Genomic DNA, 20552 nt, shown 5'->3' with positions numbered 1-20552 from the left:
TTGGTACGGTACGCATCAAGATGTTTGATGGGATGGAGTGTATCTTGACTGAGGTGAGGCACGCTCCTAATGCGAAAAAGAGTTTGATTTCTCTCGGTGCACTAGAAGTAATAGGGTGCAAGTTCACTAGTTTTTATGGAGCTCTTAGGGCATGTTTGGTCCATGGAATTAAATGGTATTGAATTGTATTAGATGGGATTAACATCATTATTGCACAATGATTGCATGTCCTAAAATACTATGGTATTGTAGCCATCCAATCCCACGTTTGGGACAAAAAATTTGCTACGCAAAAACAATGAATTAAGCAAAATCATGTTTGGTGAACCATGGTATTGTAATCAATGGACCAAATTCACAATGGGTGTCATTCACTTGTACATATATAGATCTAGAATGTCACATGTAAACACTGTATATGAATGGACGACATGGATAAATGCATGCATTAATATGGGGCCAGCATGTGAAATGGATTTTAAAATCCACAGAAATTCTCCATGGAACCAAATGCAATTCCATGGGACTAAATGCAATTCCATCCACCTAATTCCAACCTTTCCTCTCCTCTCCAAATGATGGATGGAATTGCACGGTACAAAATGCAATTCTATCCTACCTAATTCCATCTAATACCCTAGGCCAAACACCCCTTAAAGTTTCAAAAGGGGCACTAATGGTTATGAGAGCGCAGAGGCACAATAATCTTTACAGGTTGATTAGGAGCACTTCGATAGGTGGAGCTATAGCAGCTGTAGCAGATTCCACGTCTGCACGTATGTGGCATGCTCATCTAGGGCACATGAGCGAGCAGGGCATAAAGGTACTTTCCGATCATTGTTTAATTCCAGATTTTAAAAATTTTGATTTAAACATATGCGAGCATTGTATATATAGTAAACAATCTAGGTTATCTTTTAAAACTAGAAAATATATATATATATATATATATAAGAGTGCTAGACTATGTGCACTCTAATGTATAGGGGTCGTCGCGTATGGTTTCCGTTGGAGGGTCATCATGGTTTGTCACATTCATCGACGACTACTCTTGAAAATTTTGGGTTTATTTCATAAAACATAAATCCAAGGCTTTCACCAAATTCAAATAATGGATGGCCATGGTGAAAAAACATACAGGGCAAAAAGTAAAAGTTTTAAGAACTGATAATGGTGGTGAATTTACTTCCAATGAATTTAATGAATATTGTAAAGATTAATAGATCATTAGGCACGACACGGTGCATCACACACTCGACTAAAAAGGTGTGGCTGAGCGGATGAATTGGACTCTCTTGGAGAGGGCTCGATAGATGATTAATAATGTCAGGTTGGGTAAGGAACTATGGATTGAGGCCGTTAACATGACTTGCTATTTGGTGAATTGGTCCCCTTTTACGACAATTGACTCTAAGATTCCAAAGAAAGTGTGGAGTGGTCATAAGGTTCACTATTCAGATTTGTACATATTTGGTTGTGAGGCTTACTTTCATATTCCGTCAGTTTAGAGAGATAAGCTAGACCATAAATCTATAATGTACATCTTTATTAGTTATGGTATTGGTGTGAAAGGTTATAGGTTATATGATAAGGTCACATGCAAGATCATCAATATCTACGACATCAGATTCGATGAAGGCTTCGTATTCCGTAGGAATGATCATGAGTAACAAAAGGAACCAGAAAGGTTGGTCGTAGACGTTCAGGTTGACATAGATGATACTCAGACAGAGACATATGCATAGATAAGGGTATAAGAGCAAGTGGAGCAGTCACCTGAGAGTAGGAATCCACCGCGAGATCACAAGTTATGGCAAGATATGTAGACGACTCTAATATCGCATATGTCATCATTACAGATGAAGGAGATCCATATACTATTCAGGATGCTCTTGATGAGCCTGATGCAGAGAAGTGAAAGGCGACAATGGACTATGAGATGGACTCTTTGTATAAGAACAACACATGGGAGCTGGTGGAGCTTCCAATGGGCTGAAAAGTGATCGGATGAAATTGGTTATTCAAAAGGAAATAAGACACATACAAAGCGATGTTGGTAGAGAAGGGTTACACTAAAAAAGAAGGAATCAACTTTATAAAGATATTCGTGCTAGTTGTAAAGTATTTATCATATTCGTGTTGGCACTGGTTGTCCAATACGATCTCGAGCTAGAACAGATGGACGTGAAGACTGCATTCCTGCATTGGGAATTGGAAAAGCAGATAGACATTATGCAATCGGAAAGCTACGAAGTTAAAGGGGCAGAGAACAAGTTTCACAAGGTAATGAGGTTATTGTACGACGTAAAATAGTTGTCTAGCCAGTGATATGAAAATTTTGATTCTTTCATATTGAGTCGGAAATTTACTAAGAGTGAATACGATCACTATGTTTATTATAAGACACTGAGTGATGACAAGTTCATCATCCTAGTATTGTATGTTGATGATATATTAATCGTCAGTCATGACATTTCTGAAATTGATGTACTGAAGACTCAATTATCAGAGACATTCGAAATAAAAGATCTAGGGGCTGAAAAGAGGGTTCTCGGCATAGATATTCATAAAGATAGAAGAAGAGTAGGCTTTGGTTATCATAGGTAAAATATGTTCAAAAGGTATTGATCAAGTATGGGATGGAAAAGTTAAAAGTCGTTTAGCCTTCCCCGTGCAACTGACTTTAAGCTTTCCTCAGAATAATGTCCTAAATCAAATGAGAAAAAGCAAGTTATGTCTTATGTGCTTTATTTGAATGTAGTGGGTAGTTTAATGTATATCATGGTCGGTACGATACCAGATATTTTATAGGTAGTCGATGTTGTGAGCATATGCATGTCAAATCCCGGCAAGCAACATTGGGAAGCAGTAAAATGAATACTTCGATACATTCGAGGTACAAAAGACTATATCTTATAACTTTTGAGAAGACATAGGCAAATTTAGTGGGGTATATGGATTCAAACTATGCAGATAATATGGATTCCAGAAAATCGACTTCATGTTAGTTGTTTGTATCAGCGGGTGGAGCAATTAGTTGGATGTCGAAGCTTTAGTCTGTGGTGGCTCTTTCCACGACTGAAGCAAAGTATATGACAATGACAGATGCATTTAAGGAAGATGTTTGGTTGAGAAGCATGACAAATCCAGGAGGTCGTGCCGATTAATTGTGGTAGCGAAAATGCTATTTATTTGGCTAAAAACTTGTTTATCACTCACTAAACACATTAATGTTCGTCACCATTTTATTCGAAAGGTGCTTAAGGAATGAGACGTAACGCTGAAGAAGATTCACACCAGCGTGAATCCGACGGACATGCTCACCAAGGTAGTTCCTATGGAGAAGTTCAAGTTCAACGCGACTTCTTTGAGCTTGGCGATGGCGTAAAAGAAGGATAGAGTGTGCACAAGAAGTGATAATGGATCTATGATGTAAGGTAGAGATAAGAGAAGAGGACATGAAGCTTCACATTTGATGGTTGAAGCCATGGTGGAGACTGTTGTTTTTAATGTCTTAAATCGAGTCAGAAACAATGTCTTTTGTTGACATCGATAGATTGTCCGATGCCACTTTCAATGACATCGAATAATGCTCAATCCTATTGAGATTTTTCAAATTTTCTCCATTTGGTTGCTGGACTAACTGGGAGCTTTGTCGATGCCATCGATGAGTGTTCGATGACATTGAAGATCAGTTCGACGCCATCAAAGATGGCTCAATGCAATCGGAGAAAATCAGATTTTTCATGTTTTGTTGCTAGACAGTTTTAGTGTTTGTTCAATGCCATCAATGTGACTTTGATGCCATCAAAGGATAAGTTTCGATGACATTAAAAAGTGTTTGATGCCAACGAACGATTCAATGCAGATTTTTGTAGAGTCGCGATTTTGTGGGATTTGTTTCTGATTTCCTTTGGGATTCTTTCATTGCCTCTATATACGGGTGTAAACAGAATTGAGATGGTAATCAAGGCTTTCTAATGCATCCAAAGGGTTTTAAGGGTGTAGCAAGTATTAGATTCAAGGTTGTTCGAATCGAGTAAGGCCTCTTCTCTTGTAATTTTTGCTTTCTTAGTGCTATCTATCGCTTTGTGCCATGGTTTTTTCTCGCAAGGGTTTTTCTACATTAAATTCAATGTGTTCTTTTAGTGCTTGCTTAGTGTGATTGGATTACATCACTTAATTCATCTTCGTGTGCTTCCGCGGTCGCCTAACAAAGAACTCCTAAAATGGTGGAGATAGAAATGCCAAGAAATGCCAACCATTAAAACCTTCTTGGTCGACTGTGGTCTTTTTATCCCATCAACCTGTTAATAAAGTGACTCTTATCAAGACTTTGGAAAAACATAAAATATTAGCCTGATTTAAAGCTCCAATGGTGCCTCAAAAAATCTTCAACGGTTACCATTTCCATCTCCATTGTTTCCTGTGGTGGGCCTACCTCAGTTTTGATTCTTCCTTATACTTGCGCTCATGTCCTCTAATTAGCAGTTGAAACGGTGGGCAGAGTAGATATAATGAAAACATCATGTGGCTGGTGTTATAAGGCAATCAGAAACTCGCGAACAAGTCGGTCCAACTGGAATCATTGATAACCCCTGTTTCACTCAGGGCAAGAAATAACAAGCTCTCTGTGCCCACCATGTTTTATATGTAAAATTATCTCCATCCATCAGGTGAAGACCTTTATTTTCACCGTACATAAAAAAATAATAATAAATAAATAAATAATCCCAAACAAAACTCTTTTAGGCCTATAAATTGGTTATTATAAGGTTTCTTCTAAAACTTCAAGTTCACATGTTGTTGCCGGCTTGAGTTTCAGAGAATTCTGTCTTCTATTCTTGGTAGTAAGTTACACCTATTAATGTATTTGATTAAAGATATATGTCATGATAGCCCACACATAGAAATACAGTTGTCGTCCCATCCCCATTGTTCAAGGTGGATGGCCCACCGAAGTTGTATATCTGGCTGATGTTTATGCCTTGAGGCCGTAACATCGAGTATAACCAGATAGAGTAGAGATTCCTTATAAAGCATGGAAAGCCTTTCGTACTGAAAGCCTTCAAGATTGCAGTATGCCCTCCGAATCTGAATAGATGTGAATCTATTCATTATAACTAGTGAATCAACTCCAATGAGGGATCATATGGTAAGACACCCCCGTATCTAAAATTTATTCTTTGTCGAAATACCTAAATTTTAATACGATCAGCATGTCATTACTACTCACTTCCTCACTAGATTCAGCAGTGTTGGCTTCACTGTGCACTCACTTGCATGATTAAATAGTTAAGATCAATGGACTAGATCATTTTGCTTAATAAGATAGTTAAGGTCAATGGTCTGAATTAGTAAACCGTGGGTCTACTTATTGTATACAATGGGATTAACTGTGAAGAAATTAAACCAAGATTGATAACATCAGTTTAGATAATATTTTGAACTTGAATGAATGGGCATGCCTCACATGTCCAAACTTGCAATATGGAGCTTTTGGATTTGAAATGTAAGAGACTCAATGATTCCCTGAGTCTCTTACATACAACGTTGAGTCTGTCACATTCATGTCAAAATAGCATTTGAAAATTCGCATTCTGAGATGCTTGCTTATTCGACACCAATAGTAGGAGATAATAATCGATGCAATATATAGTTCAAACTCCTGCTTTAATGCTTTTATTGTTTTAATTTTTAAATCTTACAGAATTGTTGAACTCAAGCAAACTGGAGGTTCTGAATTTGGAATATAATGTACTCAATGGTTCCCTATCTCTCCAAGGTAAGAGCACTGATTAGTGCATATGCATATTCACAGGGTTGTGTCTTTCATATGCATGTCAAAATGTCATTTGAAAATTTACATTTTGAAATGCTCGTTGATTTGTGCTCCATCATAAGCTTTCAAAGGTTCCCTGTGATATTATAACCTCAAGTGGGGTCCTTATTACTCATGCCTCTCTGGTAGACTCACAAGAGTTTCAACACGAGGTCATATGTTCAAGCATCCATTGCAGTGAAATCCCACTATCGTGTGAGTGTGTGTGAACTCTAAGGGCGTAATAAATTAATTAATTAATTAATAACCTTATGTGCAAAAAAAAGAAAAGAAAAATATTTTAAAAAAGAGAGAGAAAGAGAGAGAAGTAGAAGAAGAAACAAAGGTTCCGGTGAACTCTCCTTGAAGTTTTTGTTGCCGTGTGTGTGTGTGTGTGTGTGTGTGTGTGTGTGTGTGTGTGTGTGGGAAAAGGTACTGTGTGCTCGACCGCGTGTTACCTTCTTATGAGGTCGAGTGTTAGCACTATGCTAGCGGCGGTCGGATGGTGAAAGTTTCAAAAGAACAGTGAAATTTTATATGGAGAAAGGTAAGATTTTTTAGGAGAGTGGACAAACATAACCGGTGAAACTGGCTCTCTCTAGGAAATGGATTGGCTACTCCCCCTGACACTAGCCCGGTGGCTGGTGGTCGGTACTCTGTTGCGCCCACCATGATGTTCATCCATTTTTAAAGATCATTTTAGATATTTATTCCAAAAATGAGAGGTATATATATCTCAAGTGGACCACACCACATGAAAACAATAGTGATTGGATATCCATCATTAAAATCCTCCTAAGGCCCACTGTACTGTTTATTTGACATCCAATCTATTTATTAAGTCATACGGGCGCAAATGAAGGGGAAAAACAAAAAATCATCTTGATCTAAAACTTTTATGGCCCCCAAAATGTTTTTAATGGTTGACGCTCATTCAACACTGTTTCCTACAATGTGGTCCATCTTATATCGGGATATACCTCATTTTTGGTCTTATGCCGTAAAATGATCTTTAAAAATATATAGACAGCATGGATGAAACACATACATCATGATGGGGCCCACAAAGCACTGACCACCAGCCATTGACTAGGGTCAGGGGGAGTAGCCAATCTATTCCCCTCTCTCTCACCTATATTTCCTATGAAACCCTCCCGCAGGAAAGTCCTGCCTTAGAAACTTAGGTGGGGCCTACCGTGGGGTTTTTTAAGAAATCTATCTCGTCCATCCATTTTTCTCATATTATTTTAAGATACGATCTAAAAAATGAGTCAGGTCCAGGGATCAAGCCACCATAAGTTGGGGATTGAACGTCCACCATTAAATACTTCTTGGGAGATGGAGAAGTTTCGGATCAATTTGGTATTTGTGTTTTCACTTCATCCATGTCTACATAGCCTTTTGAATAGGTTGGATGGTAAAAAAACATCACGGTGGCCCTTAAAAAGGTTTTAACAGTGGGTGTCATTATCACTGCAGCTTCCTTTGGTGTGGTCCACTAGAGCTGTGGACCTACGTCATTTTTAAGATCATACCTTAAATTGATTTGAGACGCAATGAATGACAACACTTACATCATAATGAGCCCCACGTAGCCTTACCGGACGGATTACCATTTAGGCGGGGGTAGGACACAATCCGCGTCCTCTTTCTTCCACGTCGGTGCATGCGGAACGGGCAGAAACGAATTGACTACTCCCCCTACCACTAGCTCGGTGGTGGTGGTGGTGGTCGATGCTCTATGGGCTCCACCATGATATATGCTTTTCATCCATATCGTTCATGCATTTTTACATATTATGTTATGACTTTCTTCCAAAAATGAAAGGGATATAAATCTCAGGTGGACCACACCACAGGAAAACAATAGTGATTGGATATCCACCATTAAAATCCTCCTAAGGCAGACTGTACTGTTTATTTGACATCCAAACTGTTTATTAGGTCATACAGACATAGATGAAGTGAAAAAATAAATATCATCTTGATCCAAAACTTTTTTGGCTCCCAAAATTTTTTTAATGGTCAACATCCAATCAACACTATTTCCTGTAAAGTGGTCCACTTGAGATTAGGATATACCTTATTTTTGGTCTCATACCCGAAAATGATCTAAAAAAATAGATGGACGGCATGGATGAAACACATACATCACCGTGGGGCTCACTGAGCACCAACCACCCGCCATAGCTGGTGGCAGGGGAGTACCCAATCCGTTTCTATAATGGCTGCGTTTGACGGAAGCAGATTGCGGTAACCCACTACGTGGTACTAAGTAGAGGTGGGCAACTTAGGCCCCATCCGGTGGATCCGACCCGACCAGACCCGACTCGGTACCGTTCCGAACAGAACCGACGGTCTGATCGGGCCTGATCGATTCTGATGGTCCAGATTCGAAAGTATTTCAAATCAGGTTCGGATAGCACTGTATCCGAACAGATCCGGTCCGAATACCCGGACCGAATGGGTCTGAACCGACCCGATTTTGACATCGGGTATACAATAAATATCAGCTTTCCAAAACGTTTTTAATGGTCAACGTTTATTCAACATTGTTTCCTATAATGTGGTCCGCTTGAGATTTCGATATACCTCATTGTTTTTTCTAATAACATAAAATGATCTATAAAAATAGATGAAGGGCATGGATGAAACACATACATCATGGTGGGGTCCACAGAGCAGTGACGACCAGTGCCAAGGGAGTAGCCCGTCCGTTTCTAGTACAGCGCTACAGTTGTCACTGCAAGAAATATGGTTTTTACCGACGAAACTTTTACCGTAAAGATGACTTTTACCGACGAAATTTATTTTCGTAGGCAAAAGTAAACTTTTACAGACGAAATGAAATTTCGTAGGTAAAAGTCATCTTTACCTATGAAAATTTTCGTAGGTAAAGGGTCTTTTCACTTTTTCCTTTGCATGAGACACGATAACTGTACTTTTGCCTACGAAACATAATTTCGTAGGTAAAAGACATCTTTACCCATAAGAAGTTCATAGGTAAAGGGTGTTTTAAATTTTTAAAATACATTAAAAATCGAAAAGTTTACTTTTACCAATGAAATTTAATTTCGTAGGTCAAAGCTATCTTCACCTATGAATCTTTTTGTAGGCAAAGGGTGTTTTCAATTCAAAATAAACGAAAAGTTTATTTCTACCTAAGAAATACAATTTTGTAGGTAAAAGACATCTTTACCTACAAACAGGGTGTTTTGAATTTTTACAAAACTTAAAAATCAAAAAGATTACTTTTACCGACGAAATTTAATTTCATAGGTAAAAGCTATTTTCACCTACGAAACTTTTTGTAGGCAAAGGGTGTTTTCAATTCAAAATAAACGAAAAGTTTAGTTTCATCTATGTAAAAGACATCTTTACCTACGAAAATATTCGTAGGTAAAGGGTGTTTTGAATTTTAGTAATTGAAAAGATTACTTTTACCGAGGTAAAAGCTATTTTCATCTACGAAACTTTTTGTAGGTAAACAGTATTTTCAATTCAAAATAATCGAAAAGTTTAGTTTCACCTACGAAATATAATTTCGTAGGTAAAAGCTGTCTTTACCTACGAAAATGTTCATAGATAAAGGGTGTTTTGAATTTAATCTCGAAAGGTTTACTTTTACCGACTACATATAATTGCGTAGGTAAAAGTGATAATTACCTATGAAGATTTTCGTAGGTAAAGGTGTTTTCAATTTTTCAAAAAACCAAAAACCGAAAAATTTACTTTTACCTACCAATGATTTCGTAGGCAAAAAACGTCTATGAGGCTTTTACCTACCACTATTTTCATAGGTAAAAACATATTTGAGAGACTTTTACCTACAAAGTATTCCGTAGCTAAAATACGTGTAGGAGACTTTTACCTACACAATGGTGCATAGGTAAAAATATAATCTCTAACATAAATTTCAAATGTAGTTGCTCAAATGTAGTTGCAGCCTTTACCTACGAACAGTTTTGTAGGTAGACCTTTACCTACGAAAATGTTCGTAGGTAAAAAACGTGTATCACACTCTTCCCTACGAAATTGTTTGTAGGTAAAAATATAATCCCTACGAAAATGTGTGTAGGTAAAAAATGTGTATCAGACTTTTACCTACGAGATGGTTCGTAGGTGAAAATATAATATTTAAACCGTTTAAACCTTTGCATACGAAAAATGTTGTAGGTAAAAAATGGTTATGAGATTTTTACCTAGCTTTTTCATTTTTTAAATTTTCCGTCTCGAAATTCCTGTTATACACCTGTTACAATATAATTCATCATATTCTTCCTGATATACACCTGTTATATAATATATTTCATCATATTCACATTCACATCCATCTAAACCCAAACTATGTAAATCCATCCAAACGTAAACTACATTCACAAACATAAGCTACATCCATCCAAACACAAACAATCTTATCCACATGACATTCATCCATGCATAAATACATATAAGTTTAACATCATAAATAAAATATAAAAAATTATTCATAGCATTACAGAATTGAGAATAGGTTAAGGTTTAGGTTTAGGAAATCGGGTTCGGGTTCGGGATCGGGTTTAGGTTTGGATTATAGGTATAGGTTTTGGGATTTGAGAATAGGTTTAGGTTAAGGTTATGAGTCTAGGTTTAAGTTATAGGTTAAAGTTTAGGTTTAGGCTATAAGTATAAGTATAGGTTATAGGTTAAGGTTTAGGCTTAGGAAATCGGGTTCGGGTTTGGGATCGGGTTTAGGTTGGGGTTATAGGCATAGGTTTTGGGATTTGAGAATAGGTTTAGGTTAATGTTGTAAGTATAGGTTATAGGTTAAGGTTAAGGATTACGTTTCGGCTATAAGTATAGGTTTTGGAATTTGAGAATAGGTTTAGGTTAAGGTTATAAGTCTAGGTTTAGGTTATAAGTTAAGGTTTAGGTTTAGGTTATAGGTATAGGTTTAGGTTTAGAAAATTGGGTTCGAGATCAGGTTTAGGTTTGGGTTATAGGCTTAGGTTTTGGGATTTGACAATAGGTTTAGGTTAAGGTTGTAAATATAGGTTATAAGTTAAGGTTAAGGTTTAGGTTTCGGCTATAAGTATAGGTTTTGGGATTTGAGAATAGGTTTAGGTTAAGGTTATAAGTCTAGGTTTAGGTTATAGGTTAAGGTTTAGGTTTATGTTATAGGTATAGGTATAGGTTATAGGTTAAGGTTTAGGTTTAGGTTTAGGTTATAGGTATAGGTTTAGGTTTAGAAAATCGGGTTCGGGTTCGAGATCGGGTTTAGGTTTGGGTTATAGGTATAAGTATTGGGATTTGAGAATAGGTTTAGGTTAAGGTTATGAGTCTAGGTTTAGGTTATAGGTTAAGATTTAGGTTTAGGCTATAAGTATAAGTTTAGGTTATAGGTTAAGGTTTAGTTTTACGAAATCGGGTTCGGGTTCGGGATCGGGTTTAGGTTTGGGTTATAAGTATAGGTATAGGTTATGAGAATAGGTTTAGGTTAAGGTTATGAGTCTAGGTTTAGGTTATAGGTTTTGTTTTAGGTTTAGGCTATAGGTATAGGTTTTAGGTTATGGGTTTAGGGAATGGTTTAGGAAATTGGGTTCGGGTTTGAGATTGGGTTTAGGTTTAGGTTATAGGTATAGGTTTTGGGATTTGAGAATAGGTTTAGGTTAAGGTTGTAAGTATAGGTTATAGGTTAAGGTTAAGGTTTAGGTTTCGGCTATAAGTATAGGTTTTAGGATTTGAGAATAGGTTTAGGTAAGGTTATAAGTCTAGGTTTATGTTATAAGTTAAGGTTTATCTTTAGGTTATATGTATAGGTTTAGGTTATAGGTTAAGGTTTAGATTTAGGAAATCGGGTTCGGGTTCAGGATCGGCTTTAGGTTTGGGTTATAAGTATAGGTTTTGGTATTTGAGAATAGGTTTAGGTTAAGGTTATGAGTCTTGGTTTAGGTTATAGGTTAAGGTTTAGGTTTAAGCTATAGGTATAGGTTTAAGTTATAGGTTAAGGTTTAGGTTTAGGAAACCGGGTTCGGGTTCGGGATCGAGTTTAAGTTTGGGTTATAGGTATGGGTTTTGGAATTTGAGAATAGGTTTAGGTTATGGTTGTAAGTATAGGTTATAGGTTATAGATTAAGGTTAAGGTTCAGGTTTCGGCTATAAGTATAGGTTTAGGGATTTGAGATAGGTTTAGGTTAAGGTTATAAGTCTAGGTTTAGGTTATAGGTTTTGTTTTAGGTTTAGGCTATAGGTATAGGTTTAGGTTATAGGTTTAGGGAATGGTTTAGGAAATCGGGTTCGAGTTTGAGATTGGGTTGAGGTTTGGGTTATAGGTATAGGTTTTGGAATTTGAGAATAGGTTTAGGTTAAGGTTGTAAGTATAGGTTATCGGTTAAGGTTAAGGTTTAGGTTTCGGCTATACGTATAGGTTTTAGGATTTGAGGTTTAGGTTAAGGTTATAAATCTAAGTTTAGGTTATAGGTTAAGGTTTAGGTTTAGGTTATATGTATAGGTTTAGGTTATAGGTTAAGGTTTAGGTTTAGGAAATCGGGTTTGAGTTCGGGATCAGCTTTAGGTTTGGGTTATAGGTATAGGTTTTGGTATTTGAGAATAGGTTTAGGTTAAGGTTATGAGTCTTGGTTTAGGTTATAGGTTAAGGTTTAGGTTTAGGCTATAGGTATAGGTTAAGGTTTAGGTTTAAGAAACCGGGCTTAGGTTCGGGATCGAGTTTAAGTTTGGGTTATAGGTGTGGGTTTTGGGATTTGAGAATAGGTTTAGGTTAATGTTGTAAGTATAGGTTATAAGTTATAAGTTAAGGTTAAGGTTCAGGTTTCGGCTATATGTATAGGTTTAGGGATTTGAGAATAGGTTTAGGTTTAGGTTTAGGTTAAGGTTATAAGTCTAGGTTTAGGTTATAGGTTAAGGTTTAGGTTTAGGTTATACGTTAAGGTTTAGGTTTTAGAAATCGAGTTAGGGTTCGGGATCGGGTTTAAGTTTGGGTTATAGGTATAAGTTTTTGGATTTGAGAATAGGTTTAGGTTAAGGTTATGAGTCTAGGTTTAGGTTATATGTTAAGGTTTAGGTTTAGGCTATAGGTATAGGTTTAGGTTATAGGTTAAGGTTTAGGTTTAGGAAATCGGGTTCGGGTTCAGGATCGAGTTTAGGTTTGGGTTATAGGTATGGGTTTTAGGATTTGAGAATAGGTTTAGGTTAAGGTTGTTAGTATAGGATATAGGTTAAGCTTAAGGTTTAGGTTTCGGCTATAAGTATAGGTTTTGGGATTTGAGAATAGGTTTAGGTTAAGGTTATGAGTCTAGGTTTAGGTTATAGGTTAAGGTTTAGGTTTAGGCTATAGGTATAGGTTTAGGTTATAGGTTAAGGTTTAAGTTTAGGAAATCGGGTTCGGTTTCGGGATCGGGTTTAAGTTTGGGTTATAGGTATAGGTTTTGGGATTTGAGAATAGGTTTAGGTTAAGGTTGTAAGTATAGGTTATAGGTTAAGGTTAAGGTTTATGTTTCGGCTATAAGTATAGGTTTTGGGATTTGAGAATAGGTTTAGGTTAAGGTTATAATTCTAGGTTTAGGTTATAGGTTAAGGTGTAGGTTTAGGTTATAGGTTAAGGTTTAGGTTTAGGAAATCGGGTTAGGGTTCGGGATCGGGTTTACATTTGGGTTATAGGTATAGGTATTGGGATTTGAGAATAGGTTTAAGTTAAGGTTATGAGTCTAGGTTAAGGTTATAGGTTAAGGTTTAGGTTTAGGCTATAGGTATAGGTTTTGGGATTTGAGAATAGGTTTAGGTTAAGGTTATGAGTCTAGGTTTAGGTTATAGGTTAAGGTTTAGGTTTAGGCTATAGGTATAGATTTAGGTTATAGGTATAAATTCCAAGTGATCCCCTTCGCAGTGCCCACTTTTTGAAAGGATCAGATTTTCACGGCAAAAAAAGAAGTGTGCACGATTGGGCAGCTAAGATTCTTTTTAAGGGGCTATTTTATTCATGAGGCTTATGGTATCAACAGTTTGGATCACTGAACCTAATGTAATAGGTCTAAATAGTGTGACCCATCTGGGGAAAGCTAGGTTTTGCACGTGTGCCAAATTGCCACTCATGTGGATGGGCAAGGCTCGACAGTTACTGAGGAATAGATTTTGGAGATGCAAATTTCTCCAAGCAAATTACTTAAATACTCTTATATCATCTTATTGAAAGATCATTATATAAGTTTAACTATGTAAATTTATAGGAGAAATTTAAATTAAAAATAGGAGAAAATACTGTGGCAAATAATTTATAAACTAGTTAATGCATGACTTCTTACTTTATTGTGGTTGTATTTTGTTGGGTCACAATTTATGGATTCTGTTCATATTCGAAGCCATGTTAGTCTGCATTTATCATGGAAGCCATTACTTCCAAATCTCACAATTAAGGAGTATAGATTTATCCACACTACTTGGAACATTTTCAAATATGCTGCCAAAGGGTTTTTATGTAGAATCTAGGAACATGTGTTTATGATGCTTAAATCAATCCACTTGGATGTGTGGTAATGATGCAAATATCAGCCCACTAGAACATGTGTTTGTTTCTAATGCTTAAATCAGTCCACTTGTCCACTTGGAATATGACACCAATACACATATACTCCAATTGTACACGGGGCATAACATATAAACACAAATTAACCACAGACTGCTTAATAAAAAATTTAGTGTCATGCATGCATTGGATGTGCAAATATTGAATTCTGAATAACTAACTTAGCATTTGCGTTTGGCATGAGATATGTTTTCTAATACTCACTTGTGACGTAGTTCGAAATTGATTGTTTAATTTGACTAATATGGATTTGCTTTGTATCTAAATTTGAATTTACATTATTTTTCATTCGGCTATTGTTGATATAAAGAATGTATTTCTTGTAGCAGAATATTTTTAGGATAAATTATTCATATATCATTTTCTTATCATAAATTATTCATATTACAGTTTATAGTTGTGACTTGTAATTTATAGATTTGTGAGTTAGATAATTAGTTACTCGTTTGAGGATTTCTATGTGGCCATACATAGATATGGTGTGTTTTTGGTGGCATAGAAATCGCTCAAATTGTCCCATTTTGGACAGTTCAAGGTTAGATGGATAGTATGCTTTCATATAATCTATTTAAATGTTCATGCTTGATCTGCGGTTGTTCACACCCCAAGTATAGGGTTGTGATGTAGTAATAAACTCGGTAAGACCGAGGTCGAATCCACAGGGACTGACACCTGTACGTTATCTGAAACCAAGTAGAACTAGAACTAGACTAAGATGTGCTCTAACCAAATAGAATTTTAAGGAATAATTGTGAAATAATTGTCTAAAACTTAAGGAATTCAGAGAAGGGAAACTAGGGATTCAGAGGATCCACTTGTAGGGATCAGGGAGATCTTTTGCCTGCATCAGGAATCATGGAAATTAAATTGAATTTCCTCTGATATAACTTTAAAGGGATGAAAGGTATTTGAATCAGAATAGATTCCATTATCAAACCATGCCCAGGAGACAGAATAAATAACAGAATTAAACTAATCACCAACCAATCAGATGATTATGAATGTTAGGAAGGGTACCGACATCCAACCATGCCCAGGAGACGATGGCGAACATCAGGGCTTCCTGATATTATAATCAAAATAAGAGAAGAGGAATACTCAAAGCCATTGCAAGCCCATTGTAATTTCAGTCACAACATGCCATTAAAAACTAAAAATATTCCCATAAAATTAAATCAAAAATCTCTTCAATCTAATCAAAAGGCACAAGCAACATCTCTCCCATCAGGCTACAAGCTTCACCTCTTAGCCCTAGCTAAGAGGTTCAGCCGGACATGGATGGGCTAAAAAAAAAAAAAAAAAATTAAAATACAAATAAGAAGAAAAGAAAACAAGAAGAAAAGGAAACCTCTGCCTTTGCTGATGCCCACCTCAAGCTTCCCTGCCAAACTCCCACGTTGAAGCCTTCCTGTTGCCTGTCTCCTTCCAGATTCACCGTCCAGTACTTTATCCAGCCAACGTCCAGCAGCGGCAGCCCCCCGACTGCACTCTCTTCTTCACGTCCTCCTTCCTTTCAACCAAAGATGATCCCACGACCGTCCTCCCTTCTCTCCTTTTAAAGACCAAAAACTCCCTCCGGCGCTGTTGCAGAGTCCTACCCGAGATAGGTGGCAGAGACAGTCCGAGAAGGAGTGGGTGCGGAAGATTTTACGCAAGGCTCGTGCGTAGGGACGTTTTACAGCCAAGAAAACGGAAGAGAAGACTTCCACTTCCATCGCAATTTTTCCAAATAGATAATGTCCCTACGGACGGTTTTGGCCCTTCTACACAATAGACGGTCCGGATCGCTGTTTTGATCGGCAATGATGGTCCACCTGGATCGACCGCAGCTTCCTGTTGCGAACAGAGCATGCGCGGTCGGGCGCTGTGAAGGCGGCGAACCGCTGATTGACGCCGTGTGTAAAATCCACTCCGACCATTCGATTCGCGTCGAAAAACCAGTAGGATTCGGCTGGTTTTATGTTAGATTCGGTGTAGCCCATACGATCTTTGTTCCCACCGTCCATTCCTACGTTTTCATGAAATCTGCCTTTGTGTGTGTGCATGGACCAAAAAGGAAAGCTAGGCGACGATGTTGGTCACCTTGCAGAGCGTATGGACGGTTCTGATCGTCGAGAACTGTGATTGATGGGGCCCACTACGTGAAAACGGACGAACAGCGTCCGCCCGCTGTTTCCGCCTGCGAGAAGGATCGGGTCAGCGGCGCTAACCCGATCGCTTGATTCGGTGCACGCCCGGTGCACTTGCGTTCCTTGCACTTGCACTGCATGTTTGGGTCCCACAGAGATGTTTGTGAGAAATTCGCTCCGTCTATCCGTTTGGCCAGCTCATTTAAACAGTTAAGACCAAAAATGGAGAGTATCCAGATATCGGGTGGGCCCCACTTAAGGATTTAAGGGGCTGATCTATCTGTTTGGGCACTTCTACGGTGATCTAATGGGTGATTTTTGATTTGTACGGCTTATTTAAGGTCTTCAGGCCATATATGGAGTTTCGAGCCAATCAGATGGCGGGAACTATGTGATCTTGCATTTTTCACCAATTTCGGGCCTCTTTAACGTGAATGGCTTGATTTTCTCAGATCCCTGGTGTGTAATTCCATCGATCTTGGTCCCCTGGAGTCCGTCCCTTGCCTTGGGTGTCATCAGAGCGTCAAATCCATGGTTTAAGCACACTTTTTTCAGTTCATGCTTGTAAATACACTCTGCGTCACAAATACAATTAAATCAGGCTATTAAACGGTATCATGCTTGTAAATCCATGCAATAAATGGGTCTGATATGCAATATTTGACCCTCAACAGCGGTCTATCTCCTCGTTTCTCTCTAGATATGTTTCTTCCGTTTTGTATCCAATGCCAAATATCTTTACATTGTTTTAGATATTTGACATCGGAATTTAATGTAAGATCAACTTATCTGGAGAGGCATGAGGAGATGTTGCCAGATTTTCGGCGTGTACATTTAAATGGGAATATGAAAGTATTACAATCTATCCAACCTTAGATAAGTAACTAATTTAGGATTTAATTGTATTAGCTTAGAATTGATGGAGCAGACCCGGCGTGGACGTTTAAATGAGAATATGAGGCATGGGGATCTCCGAAAGGTGGGAACCGTTATTATAACCATAATGAAGTTGTCCATTTTCTATGGACAACATTGGAGGGGCCCGACCATTTGGATAGGTCGTGTCTTTATATTTGCTCAAAATTAATGGAGCAGACCCAGATGTGCGTCGGAGCTATCCGGATGAGCGGGTTCCCTGGAAGGTGAGAACCGCTATTATGACCATGATGAAGCTGTCCATTTCCTATGGACAACATTGGAAGGGCCTAGCCATTTGGACTCGATTTTCCGATCCCAAACCTGAACCCGATTTTCTAAACCTAAACTTTAACCTATAACCCATACTTATAACCTTAACCTAAACCTATTCTCAAATCCTAAAACCTTAACCTATAACCTAAACCTAGACCTTAACCTTAACTTATACCCTATACTTATAACCTATAACCTAAACCTAAACCTAAACCTTAACCTATAACCTAAACCTTGACTTATAACCTTAACCTAAACCTATTCTCAAATCCCAAAACTTATACTTATAACCTAACCTAGACCTTAACCTATAACTTATAACCTCTACTTATAACCTTAACCTAAACTTACAACCTTAACTTAAATTTAAACATTAACCTAAATTCAAATCCCTAAACCTTAACCTATAATCCAACCTAAACCTATACTTATAACTTAAACCTATTCTTAAATCCAAAAACCTATAACCTAAACCTAACTTTTCCCTAAACCTATAACCTACTTTTCCCTAAACCTATAACCTACACTTATAACCTAAACCTATACTTATAACCTAAACCTAAACCTTAACCTATAACCTATACTTACAACCTTAACCTAAACTTATAACCTTAACCTAAACTTATAACGTAAACCTTAACCTATAACCTAAACTTATAACCTAAATCTAAACTTATACTCAAATCCTAAACATATAACATATAACTTATAACCTATAACCTATAACCTAAACCTATAACCTAGCCTAATCTTAAAGCTATTTCCGTAAACTGACTTCGGTCTTTTCATTGTAGACATGGATAAGAGTTGGATGCAAGCTAAGAAAAGGTTTGGCCCAGAGTATAAACAAGGGGTTCAAGAGTTCATGGAATTTGTGCGAAATCGGGCAGATTCAAGGAATAGGATTAGGTGTCCATGTCGAAAATGCAAGAACATGATATATAAGACTTTAGACAAAGTAGAGGACGATTTGTTCATAGTTGGGATTGACCAGGGTTACACTTGGTGGATCTATCATGGTGAAGATATGACCTATAGAGTTGACCCAATTGTACCGGATGACGAAGATGAAGATGTTGACGAAATGCAAGATATCATAGGGGATGTATTCAGGGGAACAATTGCGGATACTGATTTTGCAGCGACAAGCAGTAGCCAAGATATTCTTCAATGGGTGATATCAAATCAGAAAAGTTTAGTATGTTATTGAGGGATGCGCAACGTCCACTTTATCCAGGGTATGAGAACTTCTCCAAGTTGAATTTTCTTACAAAGTTACTTCATTTGAAGACAAAAAATCGTTGAAGTAACAAATCGTTCGATATGTTGCCTGAGTTGTTGAAAGAAGCGTTACCGGACGATGAGACATTACCTAAGTCTCATTATGAGGCAAAATCCTTGATGCGAGACTTGGGCCTTGGTTATGAATGCATACATGCATGTATAAATGATTGTTTATTATATCGGAAAGAGCATAATAAGGCTAAAGAGTGTCATTTATGTGGAGAGTCTAGGTGGAAGCCTGACAAAGCTAGGGGTAAGAAAATCTCGCAAAAGGTGTTAAGGTACTTTCCATTGAAACCCAGACTGCAAAAATTGTTTGTCTCGTAAGACAGCTGAAGATATGAGGTGGCTTAAGGAGAAACGCGTTCATGATGATAGTACATTGAGACACCCTGTGGATTCTGAAGCCCAGTAAAATTTTGACAAGCAACATGACTGGTTTGCAAAGGATTCTCGCAATGTTCGACTGGGTCTTACAAGTGATGGTTTTAATCCATCTGGTAACATGAGTAGTTCGTACAGTATGTGGCCAGTGGTACTTATGCCCTACAATTTACCTCCTTGGTTGTGTATGAAGGAGTCATTTTTCATGATGTCATTGCTTATTCCTGGACCCAGGTCACCTGGAAATGACATTGATGTGTATTTGCGACCGTTAGTAGATGAGTTAAATGAGTTGTGGAGTCAAGGTATACAAACGTATGACACATTTGCAGGACAGACATTTCGATTGCATGCAGCGGTCTTGTGGACAATAAATGACTTTTCCGCGTATGAAAATTTTTCTGGGTGGAGCACGAAGGGCAAATTGGCTTGTCCTACATGTGGTATTGAGACTTGTTCATTGTCATTGAAGCATGGTAGAAAAACGTGTTATATGGGCCATCATCGCTTCCTTCCGAGCGATCATAGTTGGCGCAGGAAGACAATGATCTTTGATGGCAAACAAGATCATAGGCTACCCTCGAAAGAGCTATTTGGAGAAGATGTGATGCAATAACTGAGTAACATTAGAGAAGTTAAATTTGTTTAGGCATCACACTTGAAGAAGAGGAAACGTACAGTATTGGACTATAATTGGAGAAAAAAGAGCATCTTTTTTTAGTTGCCTTATTGGAGTGATCTGAAATTGTGACACAACTTGGATGTCATGCATATTGAGAAAAATATATGTGACAATGTCTTCGGAACATTGATGAACATAGAGAAGAAAACAAAAGACAGTTTCAAGGCTCGATTGGATCTACGAGAAATATGTTTAAGGAAAGAGTTGCACTTGCAGCCACATGAAAATTCGTATACTATACCAGCAGCCTACTACAGTTGACAAAACTAGAGAGAAAACGTTTATATGAATGATTGAGATCGGTGAAGTTTCCCGATGGGTATGCGTCAAACATATCTCGGCGCGTAAACGTTACGGACTGTAAGGTAAAAAGAATGAAAAGTCATGATTGTCACGTCCTTCTGCAACGCCTACTACCAGTTGCGATTCGTGGATTCCTGAGCAAGGATATCAGTGCGGCGCTAATTAAGTTGGGTATATTCT

General features: G+C 37.7%; 1 protein-coding gene across 1 annotated transcript in view; it reads left to right on the top strand.

Annotated features, from left to right (window-relative positions):
• Positions 1 to 20552, top strand: part of LOC131221498 (receptor like protein 21-like) — a 67231-nt gene that overhangs the window by 34084 nt on the left and 12595 nt on the right. The window contains exon 5 of the mRNA XM_058216771.1: positions 5711 to 5785. Coding sequence (XP_058072754.1) covers positions 5711 to 5785 — 75 coding nt within the window. The remainder of the gene's footprint in view (positions 1 to 5710; positions 5786 to 20552) is intronic.

Source organism: Magnolia sinica, chromosome 12 (assembly GCF_029962835.1).
Source record: "Magnolia sinica isolate HGM2019 chromosome 12, MsV1, whole genome shotgun sequence".
Classification (NCBI taxonomy): domain Eukaryota; kingdom Viridiplantae; phylum Streptophyta; class Magnoliopsida; order Magnoliales; family Magnoliaceae; genus Magnolia; species Magnolia sinica.
This window is presented reverse-complemented; position numbering and strand designations above follow the sequence as displayed.